Source organism: Dipteris shenzhenensis, chromosome 29, assembly GCF_047967505.1.
Source record: "Dipteris shenzhenensis isolate YYH24624 ecotype China chromosome 29, Dip_SZ_1.0, whole genome shotgun sequence".
Classification (NCBI taxonomy): domain Eukaryota; kingdom Viridiplantae; phylum Streptophyta; class Polypodiopsida; order Gleicheniales; family Dipteridaceae; genus Dipteris; species Dipteris shenzhenensis.
In genome coordinates, this window is record NC_141624.1 from 31,290,143 (window position 1) to 31,312,141 (window position 21,999).

At 44.1% G+C, this 21,999-nt stretch overlaps 1 protein-coding gene across 1 annotated transcript; it reads right to left on the minus strand.

Annotated features, from left to right (window-relative positions):
- Positions 1 to 568: 568 nt before the first annotated feature.
- On the minus strand, positions 569 to 12,241 carry LOC147882707 (jasmonoyl--L-amino acid synthetase JAR1-like). The gene is made up of 5 exons (XM_087400484.1): positions 11,877 to 12,241; positions 11,645 to 11,746; positions 10,666 to 11,462; positions 10,065 to 10,410; positions 569 to 659 (listed from the first exon to the last, which is right to left on the minus strand). The coding sequence occupies exons 1-5, from the start codon at positions 12,239 to 12,241 to the stop codon at positions 569 to 571; spliced, it is 1,701 nt and encodes a 566-aa protein (XP_087256610.1).
- Positions 12,242 to 21,999: the final 9,758 nt, after the last annotated feature.

Sequence of the window (21,999 nt, forward strand, 5' to 3'; positions counted from 1 at the left end):
CGTGAGCCATGCTTCCTTCGGCATCTATGCTTTAGCTCGTTGATTGAGCTTGATTTTTTTGGTGGGTTTATGTTCTATTTGCTGAGGGGGCATCTCCTCCTTTTCCAATGGTGTGTCCCAGAGTGTATCTGCCAAGGACTTACCATACACTGCTTGTAATGCCTCATCCTGAGAGTACTGAGCCGCTTGCAAATCTTGCACTATTGCAGCCTTTAATTTGTCAGATTCTTTGTTGTCTTGCATTGTTCTATCATGCTTCTGGTTTTTTTGATCCTCTGTGTATTGTATAATGACGTTTGGCACTTCTTCCTTATTTTGTGTTGCAAATTCAAGCAATGCTGTAATGAACGGTGCAATCTTCGAATGTGCATTTGATGTAGTCAAATCTTTCTTTGCTATCTCCCCCATGAGACGTGTGTGCAATAGGTGAGCCCAACTTATGCGTGTGCCCTTCTCTGCTACGTGGAGTACTGCATATGAATCTCGGCTCTCTGTGTTGGGCTTCACCAAAAGCTACATTCTTTCTAGATACCACAACAGTTTTTGGCGGCGGCTTGTATCTTGTACATCACTCACAAAAATAATTTTTCTGCGTTCCAGGCGGTCCAAATTCCTTGTGCATCTCACTATCGATATCTTTGTTGCATGCAACTTCCTCCCTGATCAAAAGCAAGTGAAAAACCTCATAGATAATCTCGGGTGTCACCATGAGAGTGTTACTCAACATACCTCCCGATTTCTAGAAAGCTTCATATTGCACGAGAGGATCTTGCGGAGCCTCCCACGATCTCCACGGAAGCCTTGCATACTGAAGCAAGCCAATCTTCTTTAACCACTTCTGGTTTTGGTTGAGGTCCATTGTTGAGGTCTAGAGAGACTTTGAAGATGGTGAAACTGGCCGTCACAATCTGCTTGTTGAGTGGTGGTTGGGGGGGTTTGTCATGGACTCTGTCTCCTCACTCTCTGTGATGACAATCGCCTTCTCCTCGTCTGGGCTTGTTCGGGGGCTCTTTCTTGCCGGATTGTGACCCATAAACTATGTTTTGGAGCCATTTGAAGGGAAGCTTGACTGCACAAGTCATCGTTCATTGGGCTTGTGTGGAGATTCACTAGTAGTCTCGCATGTGCCAAACTGGCAGTATGAAGCGACGATTGGGTGGGTGTATAATCCACCTCCCATCCCTCCTTGCTTATATGGGTTTGCATCATGGGGTCGGTAAGGTGTGCATCGGCGATGATGCTTTTCCTCATGTTGAGGGCGTCGTTTGTGTGAGCAGCCTTGTCGAAATTTGTATCGTTGATACTGTGTACATATGGGTGCTGATGGGTTGGCACGGCTAGTATAGTCTATTTTGTGAGTCGACAGACTGAGGGCGGCGGATAGGTGGAGCATAGTCGGACTTTGTTGCGATTCATGTGGAGAATTGTAGTCAGGCTGTAGGGTCGGACAGGACGCAAGAGTTGGATGGAATTCGGACTGGAGTGGGTGGATCGAATGCGAGACTGAATACGCGGACCTCAGTCGTACTCCAAAAAGTCAAAAAAGACATGTGCCACGCATGTGCAGTGGATCAGAGTTAGATTTGCTTAGTTTGGTCCCTGTCGGAACTATGGTAGAGTTCTCAGTTAGTTTTGTTGGACTTTGGTCTGAAACACATCGGAGCATTGTTGGAGTGAAGCTCGTTGCATCTTCATCTTGTTGTTGCATCTTCTCACCTGCAAAATTACCTTTGTTTATTGTAGGGTATTTGATTATACTTGAACTGTATGGAAGTGTGGCAATGTCTTTGCTGCATTGTTGGTAGAATCGGGTTGGACTATGATTATAGTTGCTATTCATGTGATCGGTTGCTTCTATGATGTTGTTCAGAGCTGTCACCACGAAACGCTTCTGAATTTGTCTTTGAAGGCTTCTTTGAAAAGTTGCATGATACCCCATTAGTGAGCAGATAGGTTGAAATAGAGACTATATAACTGTGTACCTCAAAATGGTTCTGCAGTGAGATTGTGTTGATCTTCGCCTGTGTGGGATCAGGGCCAATGTAAGGCTTAAGTATAAAACCATTGATTGGCTTCTCAATGGAGTTTCCATGTAGGTCTGCCAAGAGAAATGTCCCTTGCTCATATGTATCAATCACCTTGAATGGACCATCATACCTTAATTTGAATTTACCTGGCATTTTGCCCAGCTTAGTGTTGAACATCAACACCAAGTCTCCGTTTTTTAAAAGCTTGAATTTAATATTTCTATTGAATCTCCAGGCTACCCTTCTTTTTTGGTTAATGTCAGCTATATGGGAGCTGGCCAAGGGAGCTGGCCAATCTATCTTCATCCAATTGTAAAAGTTGCTCCAACCTAGCATGGATGGAGTCTTCTGGTGAAAGTTTGTTGTCAATTGCTATGCCTGCAACAAACTCCATGGGTACCACTACTTCACAACCATACAATAGCCTGAAAGGTGTCAATCCTATGGCTACCTTGTGTGCTGTCCAAAGTGCCCAAAGCACCGAGTCTAAAATGCTGATCCCAATCCTCTAGGTGATCAGCAATTATTCTGCTGTAAACCTTTTTCATGAGCTTGTTGTAGCTCTCAGCCAATCCATTGGCTTGTGGGTATATGTTGTGGATTTTTTGTGCAGCATCATGTGCATCTTGGTCATTTTTCTGATGGTTTTGTTAATGAAATGGGTTCGTCTGTCAAATACAATCTCAATAGGAACACCAAATCTGGTTACACTATTGTGATACAAAAAATGTGCAACTATTCTAGCTTTGCATGTCCTCAATGCTAGAGCCTCAACTCATTTAGTGCAATAATCAATAGCACCAAGAATATATTGATTACCTAAGAATTTGGCTGCAGGTTTGATTGGTCCAATAAAGTCCAATCCCCACTTTTGAAAAGGTCCCAATGGAATAAATGACTGATTTGCCATTCTGTCACTATCCATTGGTCGGTCATCCCTTTAACATGACAAGCATGATTTGGCATAATTGTGTGCATCTTTTAACATTGTGGGCCACCATAATCCAGCCTGCAAGATTTTCTTACCCGTGATATCACCTGAGAAGTGGCCTCCTGCTGGCCCTCCATGTGCCTCTGCTAACGCAGTTTTTTGCTCATGGTCTTGGGCACACCTTCTGATGACCTGGTCGATACCTCTTTTGTACAACACTCCAGCAATGATAAGGAAAGGTCTGCTTTGCAATACTAATTTTTTTCTTTGATCTCTATTCAATGTTTCTAGAATTAGTCCATCAGTAAGGAAAAATAATATCTTGTTATACCAGTTTGGTGGTTCTTCTATTCTTATCATAAATATACATGCATCAGGGACTTCATCTGGGATGCTCATTCTGCACTTATTCTGCTTGTGCCCTGCCTTGTTGCAATAGAAGCACTTGATCTTCTTCTTTCTCTTTTTATCATCAGATGGGTTACCAGAGTCCTTACCCTTACCTTCCTTTGATCCAATCCAGAAAGCGGAATCTTCTCCAGTCCTCGTCTTTTGACGCATCTCCTCCTCCAGAAGCATCGCGCTGAAAACCTCAAAGTTGAGGGGCAAATATCTGTTTTGCGTATTCAGTGCCATAACAAGACCATCGTACTTTGGTGGGAGAATCCGTATGCACCTTCGTGCTAGATTCTCGCTGGTGATGGTGATGCCAATCGCAATCATCTGATCTTTCACCCTGGTGATGAACTTCTCTGTCGCTTCAAACTCAGACAACTTCTCGTTCGCGAGTTGAGTCTCCAGATTCTGAATCCGCATCTGATTCATGGTATCATACTGATTTTTCAAGACCATCCATGCCTCCTTTGCTGCGGTGACTTGTTGAATTAATGCCTCCTCCGCTGTGGTGACATGTAACCACTCAAGTAAAATTGGTTGATTGTTAGTAATGAGGAAGGCACCTCTAGCGATACCTCCCTTACAACTTTCAATGGAGAAGGTAGATCTTGTGATAACTCCCCTACAATTTTCAAGTCTACTCTTGATGTCTGATGTTAGCTAATCAATTTCTACATAATCATCATTTCATGTAGCTTATGTCAAGATATGTATCCTAGTGTGTGGATCAAACTTCCTTCTCTTTGAATTTCACAAATTTTGTCCCTTAATCAGCAAATTCCACTCACAACATATAACCTCTTACGCAAGACCCAAAGAACACCATGTATAAGTAGAGTATTAGTACAAAAAACATAACTCTTTTGTAACATATATAAAAAAAGTCTACATACAATCAAAACCATAAATAAGTTATGAGAGGGCTCTTGTTTTTGCCTCTTTAGATTGGTTGTTGACTCAAGCCTTGCACCTTATATCATTTGATGGGTGAAATTATGGAATTTCTTAGAAGATCAAGTGTCATAATTATCATTGGGAAAAATTCTCTTATTTTTTAGGACCATGTAACCATACTTGTGTTTGATGCATAAGTAATTGTTTTAATGTATATCATTGAATGTGATGAATTGCACCTATAAATGTGAGTATATATAACACGTGTATGCTAATCAAATTTCGGACACCTATGCATGTTATTATCGTATTTTTATCGAGATTCTTATATGTAAATATTGGTGCTTCAGTATTGTAACAATTACTAGTTGAGAGTAGAGGGCATAAGCTCAAGAAAGGGGTGTTCACTATGAAATTTGTATATATAAGAATAAAGTTTTGTTTGCGAATTCCAAAATAGATTGCAAAAGTGAATATTGAAAGATGGTGGAATACTTTACCTAAGGTCTATGACCTCATTCGTGATTGGTTCAAGATAAGAGTAATTGTCTATGTCATCTATTGGATCGATATAGCCAAGAGGAATCCAAGTTAAACCTAACTAAGTTAAAGTAAGCTACACTAGGGGGGGATGGAGGAGGGGGGGGGGAGGGGGTGGTGGTGGAGGCAGGGTGGAGGTGATGGAAGGGGGGGTGGGGAGGGGGGGAAGAAAGGGTGGTGGTGGAGGGAGAAGAGGGGGTGGGGGGGAGGGGGTGGTGGAGATGGAAGGGGTGGAGGGAGGAGGGGGAGAATATATTTTTCTTGGTTTCACAAAAAAAAAGTGTGTGTGTATGCGTGTGTGGTGTGGTGTGGTGTGTGTGTGAGAGAGGAGTGTGATGAGAGCTCAACACCTCTGCTGTTCAGCCTCGTCAGGGATCACATGCAGCCTGCCTCTCCATCCATACATCTGTATGGCCACCGTACTGTTTCCGTATGACAGTAGAAACAACTACGTCAAGTTTGGCTTGCCTCTACGCAACTTTGAATGGAGCTCTGTACCTGCCTACATCACCATACCTTTTCTTGCAGCCTACCTTTTCGTATATTCGTACAGCTTGTCAGTTTTTTCGTGCAACCATTAGCCTTTCCATGCAACCGTCACTCTTTCCGTACAGCATGTCAGTCTTTCCGTACACCCTGTCCATCTTTCCGTATAGCCTGTCAGTCTTTCCGTACATCCGTACAGCCTGTCAGTCCTTCTCGTGCCCCGTCTGCTTCTCTCCATTTGGGTGTGCCTCCCATCTAGCCCTCCATTTGTCTGTGAGCATGGCAGAAACAAGCAAGTATTATGTCAAGAGAGCACTCTCTCCTGAACCTAAAAGACAATCAAGGGAAACTTCGCCCCCCATAGCTCCTTCATCTGAAGATGCTTCCTATGTGTTTGACATGTTGAATGAGGATTTTCAACAAAGTAGAAGAGAATGGATACTACCTGCTCCGCAACTCACTTACCAGATGAAGTTGCCTTCTCTTGTGCATCCTTTGAAGAAGCTCTCTCAAACTGCAGTTATCATCTTTTTCCCAGGCAAAATACCCTTGGCTAATGAAGAATTGTTTTTAATCCATATCATTGAACGTGATGAATTGCACCTATAAATGTGAGTAAATATAACACTTGTATACTAATCAAATTTGGGACACCTATGCATGTTATTATCGTATTTTTATCGAGATTCTTATATGTAAATATCGGTGCTTCATTATCGTAACATTTACTGGTTGAGAGTAGACTACACAAGCTCAAGAAAGGGGTGTTCACTATGATATTTGTATATATAAGAATAAAGTTTTGTTTGCGACTTCCAAAATAGATTGCAAAAGTGAATATTCAAAGATGGTGGAATACTTTACCTAAGGTCTATGACCTCATTCTTGATTGGTTCAAGATAAGAGTAATTGTCTATGTTATCTATTGGATCCATATAGCCACAAGTACTATGACACTCGAGCAATTTATTGTATATAGATAAAAAAATTCCACAAACTTGGTGTGTAAATTAACCTAAGAATTCCAAACTTGAATATGAGACTAGAATATTATGGAATTGCCTTCTTGATTGTGATCATCAAACATTGGAACTACTATTTTGCATGTGAAGCATGTATCCTAGACTCTTTGGGGATAGGAATTTATTCATGACATAAAAGTTTTGTTGTACACATACATGCAACCAAGTGTTCATTCAAAAGTGCATTACTTGAGACTTCTTATGACTAAAGAAGATCTAATTAATAGGATCTGTAATCGTCTATAGGATGTGTAGGGTGGTTTAGTTGGTGGAGCGGTCGACAAGGGAGGAGGTAGAGAGAGAGAGAGAGAGAGAGAGAGAGAGATAGAGAAGCGGGGAAAAGAGAGAGCGAGAGAGAGAGAGAGAGAGAGAGAGAGAGAGAGAGAGAGAGAGAGAGAGAGAGAGAGAGAGAGAGAGAGAGAGAGAGAGAGAAAGAGAGAGAAGGGGGGAAAGAGAGAGAGAGAGAGAGAGAGAAGGGGGGAACGGGGGAGAGAGACGTGGAAAAGAGAGAGAGAGAAAGAGAGAGAGAGAGAGAGAGAGAGAGAGAGAGAGAGAGAGAGAGAGAGAGAGAGAGAGAGAGAGAAGGAGGTAGTAGAGAGAAAAGGAGAAAAGAGAGAGAAAGAGGGGGGGGAAAAGCGAGAGAGAGAGAAAGAGGGGGGGGGGGGGAAGGGGTGGTGGTGGAGGGGGGGATGGAGGAGAGGGGGGGGGGGGGGGAGGGGGTGGTGGTGGAGGGGGAGGGGGAGATGGAGGAGGGGGCGGGGGGAGGGGGTGGTGGTGGAGGGGGAGTGGAGAAGATGGAAGGGGGGGTGGAGGGGGGGAGGTGGAGGGGGGGAGGGGTGGTGGTGGAGGCGGGGTGGAGGAGATGGAAGGGGGGTGGGGAGGGGGGGAAGAAAGGGTGGTGGTGGAGGGAGAAGGGGGGGGGGGAGGGCGTGGTGGAGATGGAAGTGGTGGAGGGAGGAGGGGGACAATATAATTTTCTTGGTTTCACAAGAAAAAAGTGTGTGTGTATTCGTGTGTGGTGTGGTGTGGTGTGTGTGTGAGAGAGGAGTGTGGTGAGAGCTCGACACCTCTGCTGTTCAGCCTCGTCAGGGATCGCATGCAGCCTGCCTCTCCATTCGTACATCTGTACGGCCACCGTAATGTTTCCGTACGATAGTAGAAACAACTACGTCAGGTTTGGCTTGCCTCTGCGCAGCTTTGAACGGAGCTCTGTACCTGCCTACATCGCCGTACCTTTTCTTGCAGCCTACCTTTCCGTACGTCCGTACAGCATGTCAGTTTTTCCATGCAACTGTTAGCCTTTCCGTACAACCGTCACTCTTTCCGTACAGCATGTCAGTCTTTTCGTACACCCTGTCAGTCTTTCAATACAGCCTGTCAGTCTTTTCGTACATCCGTACAGCCTGTCAGTCCTTCTCGTGCCCCATCTGCTTCTCTCCATTTGGGTGTGCATCCCATCTAGCCCTCCGTTTGTCTGTGAGCATGGCAGAAATAACCAAGTATTATGTCAAGAGAGCACTCTCTCCTGAACCTAAAAGACAATCAAGGGAAACTTCGCCCCCCATAGCTCCTTCATCTGAAGATGCTTCCTATGTGTTTGCCATGTCGAATGAGAATTTTCAACAAAGTAGAAGATGATGGATACTACCTACTCCGGAACTCACTTACAAGATGAAGGTGCCTTCTCTTGTGCATCCTTTGAAGAAGCTCTCTCAAACTGCAGTTATCATCTTTTTCCCAAGCAAAATACCCTCGGCTAATGAAGAATTGTTTTTAATCCATATCATTGAACGTGATGAATTGCACCTATAAATGTGAGTAAATATAACACCTGTATACTAATCAAACTTGGGACACCTATGCATGTTATTATCGTATTTTTATCGAGATTCTTATATGTACATATTGGTGCTTCATTATCGTAACATTTACTGGTTGAGAGTAGAGGGCAGAAGCTCAAGAAAGAGGTGTTCACTATGAAATTTGTATATATAAGAATAAAATTTTGTTTGCGAATTCCAAAATAGATTGCAAAAGTGAATATTGAAAGATGGTGGAATACTTTACCTAAGGTCTATGACCTCATTCTTGATTGGTTCAAGATAAGAGTAATTGTCCATGTTATCTATTGGATCCATATAGCCATAAGTACTATGACACTCGAGCAATTTATTGTATATAGATAAAAAAATTCCACAAACTTGGTGTGTAAATTAACCTAAGAATTTCAAACTTGAATATGAGACTAGAATATTATGGAATTGCCTTCTTGATTGTGATCATCAAACATTGGAACTACTATTTTGCATGTGAAGCATGTATCCTAGACTCTTTGGGGATAGGAATTTATTCATGACATAAAAGTTTTGTTGTACACATACATGCAACCAAGTGTTCATTCAAAAGTGCATTACTTGAGACTTCTTATGACTAAAAAAGATCTAATTAATAGGATCTGTAATCGTCTATAGGATGTGCAATGTTGTCCTAAAGTTTTCATATGATAGAATAAGATGCTTCAGTGCATTCAATGCCATGATTTTCAGCTTAATGCCACTCCGGATACCTTCGAAAGAATAGTCTAGAGAATTTTTAACAAATGTCTCATGAGATTTATGTGGGTGTTGGTGGACAAATTCATTGCACTTTGCACAAAAAATGATCAACTCTTGGATCATTTGACCAAGTCTTTGACAAAATGCTACCACTTGAGATTGTGCTTAAACTTTGGGGAGTTCACCTCATAGAATTTATTGTACCACGTGCATTCAAAAGGAGGGGTATTTCAATTCAAATTTATTAGAAAATGTAACACGTTTACAATAACAGCAGGGGTTTTTTATTAAATTTTAGAAAAAATTCACTTATTACAAAAGTAAAGAGGAATGTTTTTATTGGGGGGAAAATTTGAGTTAAGTGGTTTTTAAAATACCCCTTGAACCTACGTGATACATGGGGTTACTTCATAGTGCATCCCATGAGGCTTCTATTGTAGAGAATGATGGTGTTTTCTGTTTTGCTATAGTCCACAAATTCTTTATATAACCTAATCCTATAATGTCAAACACTACATCGCTCATATGTTCGAGACTAGCACATGAACACAACTTTTTATATAACATAGTCACTTATATGTGCCAACAATAATTTCTAACACCAAATCACTTATTTGTGTCAAGAATTTCAACACTAGAGCTTCCCTAAAAAGCTAATGCCTTTGATCATACCATTTATAAGCATGAGAAAGAAATTACACAATTTCTGTACCGTGGTGGTCACAGGGCTATGCAAGTATTGCATGAGTGACATTGTAAAGGTAACATGGTTTTACAATAGGGAGGCACAGAGTGCATTGTCTTGTCCTATTGTTGGATGATCGTGATGTGAGATTAATCTCCAACAAGTTGGGGGCGACCTGTGGTGGCTGGTGATAGTGAGTGTAAATAGTAGTGCTCAATGATGTTAAGAGTGAGACATGCTTGGTTAACTTAGAGTGAAGATAGAACACGGGTAGGAGGATGAGAGGGGTGGGGTTGGGGGGCGACAAGTTGTGGGGGCATGGGCGGGCTAGTGAAACGAGCGAGAGTGCCGACACGGAGCACAGCTAGGAGAGGTGGTGATACCACCATCTTGGGTGTCTTGTACTGTAGAAGGTGGGCACCGTTGCGCATTGCCTCCTCTGCCATCCTCGCAAATGTGCCCTCTCTCACCACACACACCTCCAATGGTCCTATCATCCCCTCCATCCTGCCCTTCCTATAAAAGTACCCTAGCCCCCTATCCATTGCTGTGCAACATCTCTCCAGCAGTCGGCTTGCCCTCTCCACCTCCACCTCCACCTCCCTGCCCTTCACTTCCCAGTATATCTCATACTTACCCGCTACCTCCCCTTCTCCACCTTTTGATGCATAGCTGCTGTACTCCACTAGGTCGAGGCCCGCTTCCTTGAGTATTTCCGCCGCTTTCTCCACCACCTCTCGCAACTCTTTCTCATCCGTCTTGTCATCGCACACGCTTAGGAGGCCGTTCCTCCTCGCCACGTATGCAAACTGTGGAGCCGTGTTGTAGAACCCCGTTACCTTTACAATGTCGCCCACTCGATGCCTACATAGCCCTGTGATCACCGCCGAACACAAATTTAAGTTCAATTTGCACTCTAGATGCATACTCATCACCTTGTTATGGAATTAGGCATTCTTGGCACACATATTAAACCGATTAATACAGGACTGGTTATGTAAAAAATCGTGTATGTATGTGCATACATGAGTGATCCATTGTTTGAAATTATGAATTCGTGCCTACGAAACAATTTCACAAGTGGTGCAATGCTGAAGCTACCATGCAGTGTAACAGGCAAATATACTACCTGCATACGTCGTCAAAATGATCTCGTACTCTTGTCCCACTTCCACTTGCTCCATTCCAACGAGACTTTTCTGTTCAGCGCGGTTCCATGTAACAGGCAAAAACTCCACGTATGCAAGATGTGGTACCAGTGTGAACGAAACAGCCTCTGGTGTGGACCTCGGGTCCATGTTAATGCCGAGCCAAGCACATTCAGAGCACCCGTAGTCTCCACATACTAATGGTAACTGTCCACAGTAGTATCTTAGCAAGGGCAAATAGGATGCCATCGGACCAGTTAGAACGCAGTGCACATACTTTAACGTTGGCCACAATCGCTCGACGATGCCGGACCAAGACGACTTTTCACATTCCTTCCGAACAAACTTGGCAAGCTGTGGATTAGGCCAGTATAGGACTTCGCGCATGGCTGCTCTTAAAATTGGGCTCGTGATCCGTGTGCTCAAGGTCCCTCTCTCAATATCATCGCAGATATATGGCCAGACTTTCTCGAACATCTTGAAAGCCTGGATGATGCTGAAAGGGAACAGAGATGAACACAATTCCAGCTCTGTAGAGCGCACCAGTGCACAAACAAGGTGACAGTAGATAGATTGTTGAGCATCGGGCTCGAAGATCACTTCGTCTGGGCTCGCAAAATTGACCATTGGAGGGCGCCTTTGGGTCTTATGTCTGAACGCGTCGCTCCAAAAGTAGTTGGCAGTCACGCCGCCTGCCTTGATCCCGCAGTTTGTGTCGAAACGTTTGGGTGCATGGACAAAAGCCAGGCATTTTCCTCCGTCTGAGATCGGGTAAATCCTGCCAACACATACAAGTGTTTCAATCTTAAATACTAGGTAGGACGAAGCACATGGATCTCTCGTAAAAGTTCGCTTTTGCAGGGTGGCATATTCTGTGTTGTGTCAAAACTCGGAGTTGCCCAGTTACGAGAAACAAAATTCATCCATTGGTGAGACGAGGTACGCGTTTGTGATGCGAACCTGTTTCTGAATGCCGCGCTCAGCCACATGGTGTCGATAGGGTGCTGGGCTGTGAGTTGAGTGGCAGGAAACCTTTTAGGCTTTCCTGAGGATGTTCCGGAGCTGCATTACTCAGTGTACAACCACAATGAATTAGGCACCAATTATATCTCCTGGCTTGCTTTGAAGCTCTAACAACGCCATGCGTCACATTCGTTCTTAGATCGGACTGCAAATGCAATGGCTTACATACCTCATGTTCAGGTGTATCACAGGATCACCGCACAGTAAAGAGGAGCCTTTGCCGTCAGCAATGCCCTCTACATGAGACTCAATATCTTGATACGTCGACAGAGGCGCTGCTGCTCGGAACCTCTCCTCCAGCGCACGACCGTCCGTGGGCTGCCGCGATCCGTTCGCCTTCATATGCAAGTTGAGCTGCTGTTGCCAGTACACCGTCTCCCCATTGCGCTGCAGGATTTTTTGCAAAACTAGGCGTTGCACTTGCGCGGAATCTCGAGTTAGATTGTCGAATCTGGAGACCAGTGCCGCGTCGTTTCCACAAGCCTGTTCCGAGGGGGATTGGAGTATCAGGTGGGTAGCTTGAATTGCAGCCATATCTGGAGAGCCTTGTAGACGGGTTATTCTTGAAGACGCGAAAGAGAGGACGTTGAAGGTACTGGTGGTGAGTTCTTAGAGATTGCAAGAATCATGTACCCCTTTTATATGATTGCCCAAACACTTGACCCTTGTCTCCTCTTACGTACGCGTACGCTGGGTTTTTGAAATAGGCTTCCAAACAAATACGCTTGCTTTCGTCTCCAAAGAAATACGCTTGTCTTTTCACACCCTACTCTCCCTGCACCCCTTTCGATCCCGCATGACCCTTCTCTCAGTCGGGCATTGGTGTCGTTCATTTAGTAGAGCGTGCCAAGTTCCCGACCTCCAAAAGGCCCGGCGCCTCGATGGAAAGCATGGATTTTTTTGCGATTGTAGGACCCAGAATGCTATCCTACGAAAATTTTCAAGGGCAGGGAATATCAGAGCAATGGAGCAATGGTACATGAAGCTGCAAAGCTTTGGATGTCGACCTGATGTTATCACATTCAACACCCTTATACAAGCATACGCAATCGAGTGTCAATATGAGAAGATGGAGACTGTACTTGATTTCATGCGTACATACTACTATAGGGGTGATACCATAACGTATAATATTCTCATTCACGCCTATGGTAAAGCAGGCCTACTGCCTATCGTGAGATGCGATCTATGGGAGTGAAGGAAGACACTCATACCTTCTGCTCTTTAATAGATGCCTTTGGAAAGAAAGGAGTTTTGCGGAAAGTAGAAAAGGTCCTGCTGCAAATGCGGAATTCAGGCATAGAACCATTTTCAATGCTGCGTTAGATGCATATAGAAGGGCTGACAAGAAGGCTGAGATGCATCAGAAATGGAGGAAAGAGGCTGCCAGGCTGATAAATACACGCAGGTTAACAGATTCCGAGCCAAAATCATGGTAGCAGTTCTAAGGGATCACATCGATGACTCCAGATCTAACGTTGCAGATCTGGGCAAGTCCTAGGCTCGTATAGATGCTACCATATTCTAGTGAGTAAATTCTTTTAACGTGTCCATGAAGTGACCTATTCTTTTGGGCATGAGCAGTACAGTATTGTGAATCTGTCGCATAGGTAGCTCAAGTTCGGCACCATTGCAAGCTCGTTCCGCAAGGGACTGTGAATATATGCCAAAGAGATGGATTGTCTTGTGGCTGGCTTATAGGGCATGTTGCTGCCCTAGTCCTACAGCCCATAGTCTGCACGTGAGGGTCACATGTTGAGCTCTCTAGCCCACTCCATTTGGTGAAGTGCTTACCCACCCAAGGTGGTACTAGTCTAATAAGTAACCCCATACCCAGATGTACCTGAGTACCCTCATGCCGGCCCCTTACTCCTGGCACTCCTGCCCTGCTATCTACCTTGCAATCATCTCAGCACCTTGGCCCCTTACTCCTCGCAGCCCGCTCTTCTCAGCCTTTCCTCTCAGCCCTTCTCTCAGTCTTTATTCTTGGCCCCTTCCTCTGAGCGATTTGTGTTTTTTTTAAAGTTTAAAGCTGAGATGGAAAGTTTAGTGTTAAAAAGGGATTTTGTTTTCATGTCTTGGTATATTTGCATGTCATTTGATGGCATGTCATCTGACGCCTTCCACGCTCGCCCATCCCAAAAAGTTGCCGTTCCCTAGTAACTATGCCGCTGGGTCACAGCTCAAGGGTCACAGCTTCTGTATAGACGTCCCTCCTGAATCTCTTTAGAACCTTCAAAGATTACTTCTCTGGAAGATCTTAGCGGATTCCTGCTACCCTTCTACACCAAGAAATCAATGAACAGTCCCAAAAGCCTGTCATTTGGAACACTTGGGACTGGAAGATCGATGACAACTTCTTGAGGATCAGTCTCTCTCATAGTCCCTTGAATGCCACCATGTATCTCTTCACAAAGGCGAACAGGAGGACGATCATGATACCTTATTTATATGACTTGATCATCGCTGGTGACCAACCCCAAAAAGATCTAGTTAATAAACAGACTTCTGGAGTCCACGCCTCCTTGGCTGGTGTAACATATGGAGGTGCCTAATGGATAAAAACAAGGTGGCACAACCACTAACTCCCTGCACTAAAGTAATAGAATTTGACAACGAAATAAATGGAGGAAGATGAATGAAAATGGAGGAGAGAGGTGAAAGAGGGTGAAGGGCCAATAAATATATGGAAGCCATGGAATGGAACCCATTGTTATACATTTAAAAGGCTTAACCTCTCGCAAATTAACTACAAAATGAAGCTTAGTACAATTAAGGTAGACTAAACCTCTTTTAATAGGGTCAGCTTGACCAGATACACATGAAGAAGGGCCATCGTCCCTGATTAGCAAAAAAGCCAGCATGAATGCATATTCCCTTCCAGGGACAAAAGGAGGTAATCTTACGAAAGTGTTACTAGATCTATGAACTTGGGGAACTTAAGATTAGTCCCATATGCAAATACGGTTACAACGACGAACTGGATACATAAGGCTTAAGTTGTGTTAGAGAATACAAGAGAGGGTATGTGCAGTGGAAGCTAACCCAAGAGAGAGAGAGAGAGTTTTTGAGCGGAGGAACTCACATAATGGTATATTCAAATCCAAACTTCTTGTCCTTAGTGTGTACTTCAATAGATGTGCAGACAGTAAATAGACAGTGCTCAAAAGAGAGACATAGAACCAGCAAAGTATATGTCTGTCCAATGTGGACACAATGCCCAGTATACCACCTTGTATTAGTGGATGCTGACTAGATGTGTACTCCTGTTCCTACAAGGCTGTTCTCCTACCCTTGGCACTTCTAAAACACTAGGGCTCCTCTAGAGCTTGAGTGGGCCTCGTATGTGTGCCCTGCAATCACCCCTCCTTGCTGCTCCTATGAACAGCCAATTCCAAGGCAGTGCTTGTTATGTTTCCTTGACCTCCCTGCTGCTCTGAATGCAGCCTTTGCAGAGGCACAAGTTCCCTCAGCGATCCCTTCTTCCTTGCTGCTGTGAGGGCCAATGGTGAGGACTTATGAGCTCCTTGTATGTTGCACGCAGCCACTTCCTCCGGGAGGGCACATTGAAGCAGGCTGGAATGTTCCCAAAATCTGCTCATCGAATGGATGGTTTGAGCCATGGAATAGCTCCCGTTTATAGGCTGGAGTCCCAGCCCTAAAAGCAGCCGACTGTAATAGGCGACCCACCAGTCTGTAGATCTGACTGGGTCTGCTGTAGTTTACTGCCCAGTCTGGTCACATGGCAGCCTGCCACTGGCCTAGGCTCATCCGACCTGATTCCAGCCCAGGCCTTTCCCTGGCCAGAAGTGCTCTCGAATCAGTCGCAATCCTGGTCCTGCTTCCCTGCCTTCATGCTGGACCTGTTCAAGTCCTTTATGTGTGTGTCAAAGTAGGCCTCCAGTACCATGTGTTGCTCCTTAGGCGTCACAAGGTTGCCTTTTTCCAAAATCAATCTCATCAACCTCCCCATGAGAGGCTCTGTAGAGGATATTTGCTGGCAAAACAGGTCCAATATCTATGCTGTTGTTTCAAGGTAATCTGTTGCTGGAGATTTCTTTAATACCCTTGTAAGATAGACACTTATTGTGCTCAATACACACATGGATTACTTATTAGAGTACTTCCATGTATGTTCACTACCTGCTGCTTATTGATAATGGCTTGGCATTGTACACTTGGGTACACTGATTGCCACTAGTGCTATAGTACTACTAAGAGGTCCTCGTTAGGCATGAATGAAGAGCCTTCTAAGTGAGCTGAGTCTGCTAAGGGGGGTCTTAATGAAGAGGCCAAACTGCTGTGGGCTGATGAGGAATGAAGGGGAGGCATACGTTGATGTCCCCCCGTCAGGATGGCCTATTCGGCTTCCTGTGCTGCTGCTGCTGGCTTGCCTGTTGGTATTTGTAGCTCTGTGGAAGTCTGTCAGCTCCTACCAGGTACTAATGTCTTTGCTGTGCATGTACAGCTGCTGATCTACTATCGCCTGCCAAGTAGCAGTTTCGATTGTGGCAATCCATGTATCCACTTGCTTGGCTGCCTCATGGAACCTATTGATTGTCTTCTATCCCTCCATGGCTGGCTCCTGTTGTGACAGTCCTGGGAGCATGAAATGTCATCATTTGTTTGATGCAGCTAACACGTCAGGTGAATGTCATCTGAAAGCTGGTTGTAATAGCTTCCTTCCCAACCTCTTCTTGGCCCAGGGTGATTGTCTCTTCTGTTGTGACAGCCCCCTTTTTTTTTTTCTGCAAAGAATCTGTTGTGACAGTCCTAGGAGCATGAAATGTCATCATTTATTTGATGCAGGTAACACACGTCAGGTGGAATGTCATCTGAAAGCTGGCTGTAAGTAGGCTCCTTCCCAACCTGGCCCAGGGTGATTGGCCGTGGTTGGACCAGAAGTATCATTTGCCAGGTTGCAATGTAGTAGGGGATCTGTCCCAGGTCTTCCCTGTCCCCTAGGTCAACCTGCTGGTCGGTTTGTATAGAAAACAACTATAGTTAGGGAGATACAATACAACCCTTCCTATTTCATCCACTCCTCATCCTTTCCTTCAGGAGATGTGAAGGCTATAGACTTTGATGGGGAGGGCGTGGCTTGCATCATTGGCATCTGGAAGGCCACAGACTAGATCGGCCAGTGAGCAGCCTCCCAGTGAAGCAGAAGCTCCTGTAAGATTCCCTCCTTCAGCAAGGGCCTCCCGTGTTCGCTTTACCTCCAGAAGCATGACTCAGGCCATCAGCAACCCCAGCAGTACCTTCACCCCTCTCAAGAGCAGCAACACAGCATCAACTTCAGCAGATCTCAGTAGCAGTAGCCAACAGTCTTCGAGCAACAGCAGATGTAGCAGCACATATGTGCAGGGGTGAATTACTGGCCATTACCAAGCCCCAACAGAAAGCAATGAAGGTAGTGTCCACAGCCATCTCTCTCTCTCTCTCTCTCTCTCTTTATGGGCATCTATATAGAGTGTACCTCAAAACTCTTCAGCACAGGGCAGCCTTCATGCATCATGTTCCCAAGTCTCTGCAAGGAAATAATGTCTAAATCTCCAACCCCTGGTTCAAGGCCTGCTCCTTCTTGCCATGGGTATGCTTGGCAATTCCCAAAAACAAATTTAATTATATCCAAGATGTGCATGGTCTCATAGGCCACCTCTCCCGATCTTTTTGAGAGGGAGAAGGGTCGACATGTGCAGGAGGGGGTTCCGTATTTTTGCTGCTAAATTTAAGTCAAAACATTTTACACTCATAGTCTACTATTTTGCTAATTGTTGTGTTGAGTTCATGTTAATTCAAATAAGTTTCCAACCTACATCACTGCAAAGGAAGACATGATTTATCAAATAAAAGACATATTTAAAGTTTTGTGATTGCAAAATCATGCTACAAAGTGTCCTGTCACAATTATCAACGAGTAGAGAAACAAGTGAGTACTTGTACTCGTGAGCACTGCTTTCAATTGGTTCTATCAAAGGAAAACAATTGTCAAGATGAATGAATGATTAATTTCCAAAACTTGTGATGGAAGGCCGTGTATAGGAATGAATGATTTGCAAACTCTGTGAGAGAGAGAGAGAGAGAGAGAGCCCTTAAAAAAAGAAAGTGTGAGTGAGTGAGAGAGAAAGAACCAAAATAGAAGGGGGCCACGTGGCGAAAAATGGTGTGGGACGCTTTTTCAAGATCGGTCTTATGAGTTGACACAAGTGTGACAATGGTACTGAACTATGATGTAAATTTTAGCCATCATTTTTTAACATTACTACTATCATACCTTGGACTCTTAGATCTTTACTCCTCAACCCATCTTATGAGTTGACACAAGTGTGACAATGGTACTGACTCAAGATCTTTTTCAAGATCGCTTTTTCAAGATCGGTCTTATGAGTTGACACAAGTGTGACAATGGTACTGAACTATGATGTAAATTTTAGCCATCATTTTTTAACATTACTACTATCATACCTTGGACTCTTAGATCTTTACTCCTCAACCCATCTTTGACACATGTGTGGGAGTTACTCCAAGCCATTATCATTAGCAATAACATTTCATAATTGCTATATATCCATTCCGATAATTGGATATAAGGATTATTAAACTACATAAATCGATTTAAGTATTTTTTACTTGATAGATAGATATGAATTATATTAGTGGTGAACAAGCAATGGTTGCATTATTAGACGTTACTATCTATCTCTTTCTCTTCTACATCTCTAACCTTTTGAATATAAATTATGATGTTTAAAATATGCCACTAGACACCTTTTGTCGAGACGAAGAGGGTCTATTGGACTTTGTTCATCGTGTCTTCAAATAAATGAAAAACACAAATACATCTGCACTCCTGACAACAAGGTGCCAGAAGTGGGAGTATAGTCAGAAAGTAATCGGACTACAAAAGACTATCAGGAGATGTAAAAAGGGCAGAGAGGAAATCTTACAAAAGGTAGTATGCTTCTTGTATATTATGTTTTGCCAGAGAATACATCAACTCAACAACTCAAACTCTCAACAAGAGCTGATACAAGGTTTTATAGCCATCTGAGATTAGTCCGTGTTGTAAGGCAACAACAAGTTTCAAAATGTAACAATCATAGTCAAAAAAATTACGTGTTGGATAAGGCCACTAAGGAGTGCTGTTAGGGACAGTTACAACTATCCCTGCAGTTACAAAATTATCCCACTACCTTGTCCTAATAACTCCCTCTTACTAAAGATGTATTTAACCTATCCCATGGTCAGTGTCCACGTGGGTGGAGGCTATACCTTCAACACCTGGCACTTCTAGTGGAGAGGCTTTTTCACAAAAAGTCGAGGACACGAACCCTTCTTTACTGAAAATACTCCTTCAAGTGCATCTTGAAGATATGTGAAGCATTGAGGTCAATCAGTGTTTCTCGGCGGGTGACAACTGGATTCGCAGTTTCGATTTCTTCTTTCTTTTCTTGAGTATCCGGTGGTGCTTCTACTGCTTCTCGCTGTTCACTGGGGTTCTACTGGAGTGGTTGGGGTTAGTTCTGACTTCTGTGCTGGCATGTTCCTCAAGCTATTCTGCTGTAAGCTTAGTAATTTCTATCATGAATTCTGCAGGTTCATCGAAATTTGCAAAAGTTCCTGCTTTCCTTGTGTCGAAGATTGTGAGAGGGTCCTCCAGTGGCATCTGCTTTTTCTGGGCATCCTTTGATTTTTCCCCTAGAGTCTCCAGCTCATAGGCCATGGCCTTGTAGGCATATGCAGCCAATGCGAAAGCATCGTATGGTCTTTTGCTATAGTAAAGACTCTGCCCGTCAAGGTATTCCACGACTCTTGGGATGTCCGGATCAGCTGATTCTTCAATTCAGAAAGTCATATTTTCTAAGGAATAGGCCATCTACCTCGTCGGCCATTTCCTTGAGTTGCTGTTCTACATGTGGTAGTGCATGAAGCTATTGCTTTAACAAAAGATTTTCGATTTGAAGGTCATTATGACTTGTTCCCATATGGTCGAGCTGGACAAAACATTCATCTTTCATTTCGCGGAGCCATTCTATCATAGTCGGCATGCAATCTCGTTGTACTTTGACCTGTGCTATCAGCTTTGCAATATGTTTGCTCTGCTGCTCTGTGGGCTTTGCATATTCTTCCTGAAGTTCTGCAAGTTTGGCCTGTGCATTGGCAAGCTGTTGCTGCATGTCAGAATAATGTTTGATCATGAATTACTGTGTTGCCTCTTTTTCTTTCTGGAACTGTTGGATCTGTTGCTGTAGCTTAGCTTGTTTGTTTTGTTGGTGTTCAAAATAATGTTGGAATATGAGTAGGGCATTGCCAACTTGCATGCATGACACCTCTGCGTTTGCTACGAATGCCTGTTTGTCCTTCACAGGAGTTTCCTCTGCAAGTCGAGCTTGCGGATTGGAGACAAATTTTCAAATTAGGACTTGGGGGGTGAGTTGAGCAACAAACAAGCCATGTCGTGAGCCATGCTTCCTTCGGCATCTATGCTTTAGCTCGTTGATTGAGCTTGATTTTTTTGGTGGATTTATGTTCTATTTGCTGAGGGGGCATCTCCTCCTTTTCCAATGGTGTGTCCCAGAGTGTATCTGCCAAGGACTTACCATACACTGCTTGTAATGCCTCATCCTGAGAGTACTGAGCTGCTTGCAAATCTTGCACTATTGCAGCCTTTAATTTGTCAGATTCTTTGTTGTCTTGCATTGTTCTATCATGCTTCTGGTTTTTTTGATCCTCTGTGTATTGTATAATGACGTTTGGCACTTCTTCCTTATTTTGTGTTGCAAATTCAAGCAATGCTGTAATGAACGGTGCAATCTTCGAATGTGCATTTGATGTAGTCAAATCTTTCTTTGCTATCTCCCCCATGAGACGTGTGTGCAATAGGTGAGCCCAACTTATGCGTGTGCCCTTCTCTGCTACGTGGAGTACTGCATATGAATCTCGGCTCTCTGTGTTGGGCTTCACCAAAAGCTACATTCTTTCTAGATACCACAACAGTTTTTGGCGGCGGCTTGTATCTTGTACATCACTCACAAAAATAATTTTTCTGCGTTCCAGGCGGTCCAAATTCCTTGTGCATCTCACTATCGATATCTTTGTTGCATGCAACTTCCTCCCTGATCAAAAGCAAGTGAAAAACCTCATAGATAATCTCGGGTGTCACCATGAGAGTGTTACTCAACATACCTCCCGATTTCTAGAAAGCTTCATATTGCACGAGAGGATCTTGCGGAGCCTCCCAGGATCTCCACGGAAGCCTTGCATACTGAAGCAAGCCAATCTTCTTTAACCACTTCTGGTTTTGGTTGAGGTCCATTGTTGAGGTCTAGAGAGACTTTGAAGATGGTGAAACTAGCCGTCACAATCTGCTTGTTGAGTGGTGGTTGGGGGGGTTTGTCATGGACTCTGTCTCCTCACTCTCTGTGATGACAATCGCCTTGTCCTCGTCTGGGCTTGTTCGGGGGCTCTTTCTTGCCGGAGTCAGGGACTTTTTATTGTGACCCATAAACTATGTTTTGGAGCCATTTGAAGGGAAGCTTGACTGCACAAGTCATCGTTCATTGGGCTTGTGTGGAGATTCACTAGTAGTCTCGCATGTGCCAAACTGGCAGTATGAAGCGACGATTGGGTGGGTGTATAATCCACCTCCCATCCCTCCTTGCTTATATGGGTTTGCATCATGGGGTCGGTGAGGTGTGCATCGGCGATGATGCTTTTCCTCATGTTGAGGGCGTCGTTTGTGTGAGCAGCCTTGTCGAAATTTGTATCATTGATACTGTGTACATATGGGTGCTGATGGGTTGGCACGGCTAGTATAGTCTATTTTGTGAGTCGACAGACTGAGGGCGGCGGATAGGTGGAGCATAGTCGGACTTTGTTGTGATTCATGTGGAGAATTGTAGTCAGGCTGTAGGGTCGGACAGGACGCAAGAGTTGGATGGAATTCGGACTGGAGTGGGTGGATCGAATGCGAGACTGAATACGCGGACCTCAGTCGTACTCCAAAAAGTCAAAAAAGACATGTGCCACGCGTGTGCAGTGGATCGGAGTCAGATTTGCTTAGTTTGGTCCCTGTCGGAACTATGGTAGAGTTCTCAGTTAGTTTTGTTGGACTTTGGTCTGAAACACATCGGAGCATTGTTGGAGTGAAGCTCGTTGCATCTTCATCTTGTTGTTGCATCTTCTCACCTGCAAAATTACCTTTGTTTATTGTAGGGTATTTGATTATACTTGAACTGTATGGAAGTGTGGCAATGTCTCTGCTGCATTGTTGGTAGAATCGGGTTGGA